We start from the raw sequence: 10,327 nt of genomic DNA, 5'->3' as shown, positions 1-10,327 counted from the left end.
GAAACAATACTCTCTCTACTTTTTATTTTCTCTTACTTTACTCTCTCTTCATTAACTCACAAAACAACGCTACATAAAATCTCGTGCCAAAAAAACAAATGTTGCATATTTAATGGGACGGATGGAGTGATTATTGTTACCAAAATGTTTGCAATAACAAAACGGATAAGAGAATATTTAATGACTGGTATCATCTATGATACCAGTCATTAAATCGTAAAAATTTCGGTAAACCATTAAACTGATGGAGTATATTCGCAAACATGTTGAAAAATGAAAACAAGTACTCCTCCGTACCCCAAAGTTTGTCACATTTTACCATTTTTGTTCGTCCCCCAAAATTTGTCCCTCTTGGAATCTTACCAAAAATAGACATTAAATACACTCTCAATCAATGGCGGAACCAGAAATTTAAATAAGTCGGTGGTGATATTTTTTTTAAAAAAAATATAGTATGAAAATGTTTAATTTTACATATAATGACTGTACAATTTTTACGACACACTAGATGATACTGCCTTTACCCGCGAATAGGAGTCTTGTTTTTCATTTTAGTCCGTCCGCGAATAGGAGTCCCGGTTCCTTTTTACTGTAAATGGTAATAAAATCTCACATTCCTCTAACTCATTCCAATCACATTTCATCTTAAACTAATACTATATACAAGTGCAATTCATATTCTACTAACTTTTTTCACTCACTTTTCTTAACATTTGTTAAAATTTGTGCCTTCAAGAAATGAGACTTCTAATGGTAGACAGAGTGAGTAACTGTTTTCAGCAAGTAATTGTATCTTCAAATCGCTGAAGAATTGTCTCATTTTTAATTTTTTTATAGAAACAATTTCTTTCTCAATCTTAGACAACTAAGATATCATTCCCATTTATCTCTAATTCTACTTTGCAAATATATCTTAATAAGTTGTATCCAAATTAGATTAAGTCCAAATCCAAGTACCAATTAAATTAAGAGGCATTGAGGCATACAAAATTTATAAACATGAAAAGCACAATTACGTACTGCACTATTGCTGCAAGTTAGATTATTTTATTCGATTTCATTATATTTTGTAATTTTATCAAATAATTAACATTTACATGCCCTAATATCCATCAAAATTCTTACCAGAATTATGCAAATCTCCGGCAGGGGCGTGACCCGTGATTATTAATTTGGGCTAATTAAGTCAAAGCATCATTAGTTAATTTAGTACTATTCGATTATAGCCCTAAAGGCCGAAATAAAATAATTGGTCCAAAATTAAGAAGCCCAAGTCTTTGTCTTCTCACCTAATTCAATTTCAGAGACGCAGAGAGCGGAATTCGCTGGAACTGGACGATTGGAGTGCAGGGTCGGAGGAAGGCCGTATAAGGGGGAATCGGGGTCTGGTGGCGCGGGGCTTAGCCCTATGTAGTTCCGCCGCTGCTCTCACCCTTATTCCACTACACACCTTCATTTAATACAAAGTCGAACAATTTCTTAAAAAAAAATGTCTGAGCCCGGGTTCGAACCGGGGACCTCTAGTGTGTGAGACTAGCGTGATAACCGACTACACCACCCAGACAATTTGTTTGATTGAGTATTTTATTTTTATTTATAATATCGCACATTTTTGGTATTTTTTACCAATTCATCAGTTACAACTAATTTGATTTCATTGTAAATTAAAATCCTAATCTCTCATCCTTCTTTGCAAATTACACTCGATTTTTAACATTTTTTAAGTCGGATTTAAATTGCAAAAATAACACTAACTGGGAAATAACGAAGAAACTAATGTACTTCAATAAAAAGACTTTTAATTTAACCCCTTAACCAAATTAAAAACTAATGAAACTTATTTGGGCCACTCTTTCCGATGATGGGATTCAATAATATTTTTTTCAATAAAAATAATAATATTTGAGGGAAAATAGTAGACCTCAAAAAGACAACAAATTTCAGTACAAGGAGCAAAAAAAAACGACACTACATTTATGTATCTCTTTCAATATACTACTACAAAACTGTGAATTTCTCATCTGTTAATACAAAATAACATTCATGTCTACTTACCACCTTTCTTCTTCCTCTTCAACACTGCTCCCTTAATCGAAAGGGCGTGCGAAACGCTCTTCCCTTCCATCTTCTTCGTTAGCTTCACCACCCTCGCCATACCACTTCTGGCGGATGCCCGATGCTCCGGCCTCCTACTCACCATCTTCCGGTCAAGTGGCCAATACGCGTAAGGCTCGAGCTTGTCCTTCCTCTTCACATCACCACCGGCCTTCTTACTCGCATACTCCTTGCCTGTGTATGCCCACCCAGACTCTGTTGATGTCTTCATCCGCTTCTGTGTCTTCTGCGTGTTTCCAGACACGTGGCTTCCAGCGCGGCTCCTTCCATCTGCCCCGTCACCATCCGAGGACGCCTCTCGTTTATGTTTCCTGTCTGACTTACTGTACTTCCCTTCCTCATGAATAATCATGCGGCCTTCATCATCTATGGACGGTTCATCATCTGAATCAGACTTCATCTTTGCTGGGGCTGATGATCGAAGTGCAGTCCTCATCTTCTGACCATCCAGCATGTCAAGGGGCTCGTCGTCTAATTGATCGAACGACTCTTCTTCCAATTGCTTTGCTACTTTGCGTGCTTTCTTCGATCTGGTCATGTTATATTTTACAGTTAGACGAAAAACAATCACATTATACTTATGAAGCAGTTGAAAGAAATATCGACCGTCTGACCTTAGCAGAGTAGCTCGGGACTGCTGCCCGGCGGAGTACTTGCTCTGCTGACCAGAAACACTCTTTTCGTTTTTAAAGTCACCACCACTCATTCTTGTATCTTCATCGTCGAAATCAGAAAAGATTTTGGTATGATTCCATCGGCTCATCCTGGCTGTAGTTGCCCTCGATACCACGGACCTATCTTCTGAAGATTTGTCGGTCTGTTTCTTCTCTTTCCGCTCATTGAGCTACATACGAATAGCATGACAGGTAAAAAGTGCGTATTATTATCTGATAACGATAAAAAAGGGGAAAAATCATGATCCGTAACGATAAAAACCTTTCGGATATTAGTTAGCAACTTCATATGCTCGTCGGGCATGACTTGCTTGACAGCATCCATACCACATTTCTTCACAAGCATTTCAAGCAGCTGTTTAACCTACAGAAATCATTCAAATCTTCACATAAGTTCGCCTAAACCCCAAATTACCACCATTACAAGTCAAGAAACTCACTTTAGCTTTGAAATGGTTTTTGCTGCTATCTTTCCAATTAAGCATGCCTTCGACCATGCCGCGTAGGTGACCCTGCAGAGCTTCAGCTTGTGATTTGGCAACTAATACCTTCAGCAAACCCAAATTAGCCTGCAAAAATTGTAACACACGAGTCAGACAAACGATAGCAAGTAGTGACAAAATGAGGAAGTAGTGTACCATCTCAAAGGAGTGAGGCATTACCTTAGTGATTTCTTTGTTCTTTCTTTGCAGGAGAAGGAATGTGGATGGAAGAACGTTATAAGCAGCAGAAACAAGGTCGGAGAACTCATAAGCCAAACGGGCTAAGCCTGTCATAGCAGCACTGATCATATGAGGGGTCTCCCCTGCCAAACCTCCAGCAACCTATGCATAGGGAAAACGTAGTAATTTAAAAATTGAATTGGATACGAAAAATCCCTGAATTAATAGCACTTTACCATGGCAAAAAATTGTTGCAGGGTCTCCTTGCCACATTTCTCCTCATCTTCACAGGCATGACCAATTTGGACAAGAACATCATATGCTCTATTTCTTGTTTTCTTGTTAGTCTAGCAAATATTAACTAGTCAGACAGAGACCTCACAACAAAAGTACAACGATAAAACAACCGCGGGTCGGTATGGACTGTAGAAAAAATAACATACAGTCAAATTGATAAATGACACACCATACCTCTTTTAGTGCTAGTATAATTTCTGTTAGGAAAGAAGCAGTAATGTCACGCCTCCTCTGTTCATATCCTTCCTGTAGAGATACGCAAGAAAAAAAAATCAAGATGACATATTCCATTACCTAATGCACAAGGTTGGCCACTGCCGCTGGAATATAATAAATTTTGCAATTACCTTAGAAATGTGAACGATCACAAAATATAAGCAGTCAAGTCTGTGACGTTTTGCAGCAAAATGGCAAGAGGGCAGCACTTCAACCATCAAAGAGAGCACTTCATCTAGTTTTCTTGAAATAAAGTCATTGGAGTACTGTACAAAAACATGTTGATCAATTAAATTAGAAATACTAGTATAAATTTTATAACAATGATGAAAATAATAACAGGAAAACAAGAATAGGCTAATTTATTAACTTCGAAAACTAAGTACCTGTAATATCAAAGATAGTACTCTATAGGCCTTCTTTTGGATCAAACTATCAGCATCCTGCCAACAAAGTGTATTTTGGGTATTCTATTAGATCTAAAGAATGAATTATCCCCAATCACATGATAAAAACAAGAACAAGGTGAACCTTCAATGCATGTTTCATTTGCTCAAATAGAATATCAATTTCCTTGGGACCTAATCCGGGTAAAAGGGAAACCGCAACATCAAACAACTGTACCCTGTGCATGTAACATGTAACATTAAGTTTAAGCAGGGAATCTTCAGAAGTCGTGATGAATATGGTTAAAACATCAGATACACACAAGCAACTCACCTGACAGCAGACAGTGACCCATCGTTTCCAGAATCATCTATCTGCATGAGATTGGAATTCTTTTCATTCTTTGATTTGTTGGCTTCCAAGGTAACCTTCACAAGCTTTTTCATGGATTGTTTGAAAAATGATGAGACCACCTCCTTATCCAATATTGAAGCAAGTTCACGGATCGTAGTCTGCAAGAATACACAAACTGAGAAACTAACTACGACAAGCTGAGGACATGTTATTTTTTGGTTCACAATCTTTGATTTACTCGCTTATTTAGAAAATGGGAAAAAAAAGAAACTACTTCACTGAAGCTATCTTTCCTAACATTTGTTTTCCTTTAATCTAATAAAATTCCATATGGATAATATGCAGATATGTGAGACTAAATTGAGATTTGCATACGTGGAAGTAACATTGGCTGTGACATAAAGATTACTGTGCAGGTAATATTTTATAAAGAAGTAACTAAGATGAAGCGAAATACTAAGGCAACGCAGAACATCATTCAGGACATTGAGGGAGAAGCAACCATATATCGTGCTTCTATAATATTATACCACAAGCACCATGTGGAACGCGAACGTCAATTCTGGTCGAATGGCATGAGCAGAAAGAGAGTTCCAAGATCATTAAGTGAAACAGTCCCACAATGATCATTACATTTATAAGAGCAAAAAATTACGATGAAAATGGAATAGAAAATGGTAAGAAATGTTATAATTACCTGCAAAATGCCTGCAGTATCCTTAGAGCATTTGAAATAGACTCCAGCAAGAACACGCAACAGATCCGAGGATTTCAATGTATTCAAGTTAGATGTAGCAATATTTTCAGTATACAAGGCAGCAGCCTGCTGTTCTGCAAGACTTATTTCACTATCAATCGTATTCCCCTTCCCTTCCAGAATTCTCTTATTCTGATGAATAAGATTTTGCAAGCTGGAGCATATTATACCACGAAGTTCATGTTCTTCTTGGAGAGCTGTGCATAACGCTCCCTCTAGACTCTTGAAACTTGCAGCAGTGTCAACGGGATAGTTGCAAAAGGATGGTAGCAGTGACCACAAGGAGTACACAATTCCATCCACACTCCTAGCTGACTGTAGTTTTCCTTCCTTTTTAAGCTGGGTAAAAATATCAACGGTTTGTTCAGCACTCATAATAAAAATTCAACAAAACAATATAGAAACAGTATACGTTACAAAAGTTACATATATCCATAGTTACAAAAGTGGACACAGGTAATTCCAAACTTCCAAATATTTGGTGGCAGTCCCCATTGATCAAATAAGATCTAACTAATATCCTTTTCATTTCCTTATCCAATGAGATTATGCTATTAGTACAAAACAAAGATTATCTCATCAACTAATGTAGAGCTAAAAACAACTTTCAAGGTATTTATTATTTCCGCACATTTTCACTTTAAAACATCAAATAAAGTAATCTGGAAGGTGTTTATACCATTGCTGACTTCCGCTTCATCTCTGTAGCCATGGGTAAGATTGAATCGGTAAAGAAATTCAAACGAGCACCAACAATATACTGTTTCAGGATTGGAAACAGCCATAGATTGCTCTCAGATAGATCTGGAACACCCAAATTAAGAGGTAGAAGACTCAAAAAATTCTCGGGTCCCATAGCGCCAAGAGCAGTTCCCACACACTCATGCAACTGCAAAAATCAATTTGGTTACTCGCAATTTATTAACAAGAAAAGGGGTAATCTTTTATGAAATTCAAGACTGCAAACCAGTGCCAAACAAAGAGCAATGACTACGTTGAACAACTTCAGCATATATAAACTGAACCTCAATAGACATTATTAAACACATACAAGGGAGAAAATAAATCGCATATGTAGGAATGTAGATTCAAAACATGACTAACAAACTGAAAAATACAAAGAACAATCAGAAATTCTGGTTATATTGCCGTGTTATATTACCTCTTTCTTGAAACCAAAGTCTCCCTCTGGCAATTTTTGCATATCAGCTAAACTCTTGAGTGTTCCCTCCATAAAGTAAACAGAATTCTTACCTGCAAGGCCAATTCTCTGTCAGCCAAAATACAGGGGCAAATTTATAAAGCAAATAAATAGATAACTTCAATTTCCTATGGTGGATTTGAGTGGTTAACGTGTCATGGGGTGAAGGAGAGTATACCACAAAAGGAGAGTATACCACATAATAACTGTGAAATCAGCATAAACAAAGTCCATATGAATTGTTCAGACTATTAATGTGGTTAAAACAGGATGACCCAAGTGTAACTACCCAATTTTTCAAACATGGTAGAAACAATCTGAAACGACATATCCCAGACTGCTTCATACTGATAATCAAGCAGGCTCTCAATTGTTGCACAGATTTTTTCTATTAAAGTTGGACCAGATTTCCTGATGACTGAATTGGCACTGGCAGTAATTTGTTCAACACCCTGTTTGATCATATTCTCATCTATACACGAATGTATTAAGCTCTTCAATGTTGTCACAGCTGCTACCAAAGACTCCTCATGTCCAGAAGTCAAAAAATCTGAGCAAGGTAGCAAATAGAAATGTTAGCATATAGAATTTGGTAAACATGACAATAACAAGAGTAAAGAATAGAACAAGGAAAAGTTTAACCTTTTAGGGCATTGAAAACAAGAGGAAGCTTAATGACACATATTTGCCTGTTCAGCGAGTAAACTCGTTTCATCCCAATGTCTAGCAAGCGAATCGTTGGAGTCATGGTATCAGCAGATGAGTCCTCTGGAGAGCCTGAGCTAGCTAGAAAGCATAACAGATCAAGAAGTGTTTCAGCAGATATTTCGGAACCCGGGTGGAGACAGAGGGCTTTTAAACCATCTGTTATAGGTGTAGTGACAACGCGCTGTTTGAGCGTCAAGAGAGATTTGAAACGCTCCAATATGTTTGCTGTGGATTTTGATGACATATAGGGAAGACAAATTTTTAGAGCATCCAGAATTCTGAGAACATTCCGTGCTGTTCCAGAAACTTCTGAAACATTTTCATTTGATCCTCCAGCAAGCAGAAGAAACCTCACAAAGACATTCGTTATGGCTTCACTTGCAAATGCTAGCAACGGAGAAAGTGAGGGCGCTGACTGGAAATACTTCAAGACATCACGTAGACATAAATGTGACCGTCTCCTTATCTGCATTTACCGTCCAACCATTTCCCCAATAAGTCAATTGAAAGAATGCTGATGAAGAAATTATACATAAGAGGTGACAGATGCAACTCAGATTCTTAAAACACCCAAACAGGAGTATATCAATTCTCAATTATAAACAATCAATTTGTCATCCCAAATCAGAAAATAACTAACATCATACTTTACCACTATGTTTCTATACCACATCTATCAATACTGATAATCAAATTAAGAATGAATTATTCCCAAAAATATCAAAATTCAAACAACCAAAACAATTAAATTAATCACACATTGAATAAAAGATAGAACTCTCCCGGACCTTGAAGCGATCATCAGTCATGTAACCAATCAAAACACCGTAAAGCTCCGCCACGTCTTCCCACGACTCCTTCTCGCTCACAATCACCAATCGCGCGACGAATTTTAATCCAGGCACAACGCCCTCAACTCCCACGGTTTTCAATCCAAGGATCTTAATCAGCAGCTCGGAGAGATAACTATGCTTCGATTTCAAAACAGCTGGCGGCAATCGGACGACGACGAGGGACAGAATCGTGAGCAGAGCGTCGAGGATGGAGCCGGAGGAGTCGATGCTCGACGCGAGGCGGTCGAGGGAGGAGCAGGTGGCGCCGAAGTAGGTGATTGGGGTGAGGGGGAGGCACTTCTCCCGAAGCTCCTGCGACATGGCGCCGATAGTGGCGCAGACGCGGAGGTGGTGCTCGATGTTGGAGTCGCCGAACTGGGAGAGCACGGAGGAAGAGAAGTCCTCAGAGAAATCCGGCGCCGGCGAGGACTCCATATCCACAATTTCCATAATCGGTCGCCGGAAAGAGAGACGGCGCGGTTAGGGTTTAGAGGGTTGGGGAGAGACAGCGGCGGATTTAAATGTTGAATTGGGTTTATTGGATTTTGGAATATAATTTATTGAATATATAAATTAAATTTTGGTAACATGCCATGTAAATTAAACAGTTTAGTGACAATTTTTATAAATTAATTGTACACTGCGTCTAATCCTATTTAGATTAGAAGTCAATTTATAAAAAATAGTAATTTATTACAGTAACAATGATAATTATAAATAAGCGCGAATTTATTGAGATATGTACTTCAATTTCGAGTTTTTTTTCAGAGTTTTAGTTTTGTATCAATAATAACTTTTGCTACATTAATACTATCTTGAGTGGATTTAAGTCATTTAGTCGTTCGAATTTGAAACATTTTTTTTATACACAAAAAAATTTCAAACTAAAAAGGCAGGCAAACAAGTTCAATATATAAAAACCCATTAAAAAAAACTAACTAATAATACATCCACAAACAAAAGGCAAAAGGAGAGGAAGGAACAAACAACAAAGATACATCCACAAAACTAGATATCTATGTTGGGTTAGGGCTCCCAACTTGTGAAAAAAGACTCATATATTATTGACTCATTTATTTATTTAGAGGGAACATCATTTTTGGTCCACGAACTTGGCCAAAGTATCATTTTAGGTCCGTGAACTTTGAAAATATTATTTTAGGTCCGTGAACTTTGAGTTAGTATCATTTGAGGTACTTTTTACTATTTCCAAGTTTTTTGGACGAAAATACCCTCAATACCTTAAAGTGTATATATTTTTAATAAATTTATCATATACTCATAATTTTTTATAAATATCTTTACAATATATTTTTGACAAATTTTCTAAATATAATTTGACCTTAAATATTATCACTTAATTTTGTGACATGCAAGTAAAATTGATTCTTCAATTTTTTATATTACTTGTTTTTAAATTGAATAAAGAACTTTTCTTTAATAATAAAAAATTGAATAAAGATCTTTTCTTGCATGTCACAAAATTAAATGATAATATTGACGGTCAAATTATATTTAGAATATTTGTCAAAAATATATTATAAAGATATTTATAAAAAGATCTTTATTCCTAATTGAGAGTCAGTAGATCAGTGTCTTCTCTGTCACCAAATTAGTTATAAAACCTTAAGAGTCGGTTTTGTTTCTTGTGTTCCTAATTGATCACACAATCACATGAAAAAGGCGATCCACGCTCTCTTTTCAAAACAATCGCATTTTAAGTAGGAGTTGGTGACACTACCAAAGGATATAGCTAGTCGACTATGATGAGGTATTTGATTCTGTCGCTTGTTTAGAAACTATTAATACTCTCCCTTGAACCCAAAAATAGATGGAAGATTTGTCAAATGGATGTAAGGTCGGTCCGCTTGAATGAATTTCTTGATAAAGAAGTCTACATTGAGCAACATGATGACCACGTGGTGAATATTCAAGAAGACAAAGTCTTGCAATCGTAGAAAGTGTTGCACGAGCTAATGCAAACACCTAGGGCGCGGAATAGCAGGATCGACAAGTACCTTGAAGATGATGGTTTCAACAAATGTCCTTATGAACATGCGTTCCATGTGAAAAAGTAAAGAAAAACGTTTTTTTTGTTACAAAGATAAATTAGCGAGCATAAG

At 36.9% G+C, this 10,327-nt stretch overlaps 1 protein-coding gene and 1 non-coding gene across 2 annotated transcripts; both read right to left on the bottom strand.

Annotated features, from left to right (window-relative positions):
- Nucleotides 1-1,490: 1,490 nt before the first annotated feature.
- Nucleotides 1,491-1,564, bottom strand: TRNAV-CAC. Its single transcript has one exon. It is a non-coding gene; the product is annotated as a tRNA-Val (tRNA).
- A 273-nt stretch (nucleotides 1,565-1,837) lies between these two features.
- Nucleotides 1,838-8,725, bottom strand: LOC121796236 (RRP12-like protein). Its single transcript, XM_042195024.1, has 17 exons — nucleotides 8,160-8,725; nucleotides 7,306-7,837; nucleotides 6,953-7,213; nucleotides 6,625-6,716; nucleotides 6,142-6,351; nucleotides 5,403-5,801; nucleotides 4,685-4,863; nucleotides 4,496-4,589; nucleotides 4,351-4,407; nucleotides 4,096-4,230; nucleotides 3,923-3,994; nucleotides 3,688-3,798; nucleotides 3,452-3,613; nucleotides 3,230-3,358; nucleotides 3,052-3,153; nucleotides 2,730-2,959; nucleotides 1,838-2,645 (listed from the first exon to the last, which is right to left on the bottom strand). Exons 1-17 carry the CDS (start codon nucleotides 8,652-8,654, stop codon nucleotides 2,048-2,050), a joined length of 3,858 nt encoding a protein of 1,285 aa, XP_042050958.1. The 5' UTR covers nucleotides 8,655-8,725; the 3' UTR covers nucleotides 1,838-2,047.
- Nucleotides 8,726-10,327: the final 1,602 nt, after the last annotated feature.

Source organism: Salvia splendens, chromosome 3 (genome assembly GCF_004379255.2).
Source record: "Salvia splendens isolate huo1 chromosome 3, SspV2, whole genome shotgun sequence".
In the NCBI taxonomy this organism is placed as follows: domain Eukaryota; kingdom Viridiplantae; phylum Streptophyta; class Magnoliopsida; order Lamiales; family Lamiaceae; genus Salvia; species Salvia splendens.
Note: the sequence above shows the minus strand (reverse complement) of the source record. Positions and strands in the feature narration are given on the sequence as shown.

What these genes read in the sequence shown, in the direction of transcription:
- LOC121796236 (XM_042195024.1), bottom strand. Translation starts at nt 8,654, where the DNA reads ATGGAAATTGTGGATATGGAGTCCTCGCCGGCGCCGGATTTCTCTGAG. An exon ending in TACTATCTTTGATATTACAG is followed by an intron (nt 4,231 to 4,350) that starts GTACTTAGTTTT and finishes GTTTTTGTACAG; the next exon opens with TACTCCAATGACTTTATTTC. An exon ending in AGAACAAAGAAATCACTAAG is followed by an intron (nt 3,359 to 3,451) that starts GTAATGCCTCAC and finishes CAATTTTTGCAG; the next exon opens with GCTAATTTGGGTTTGCTGAA.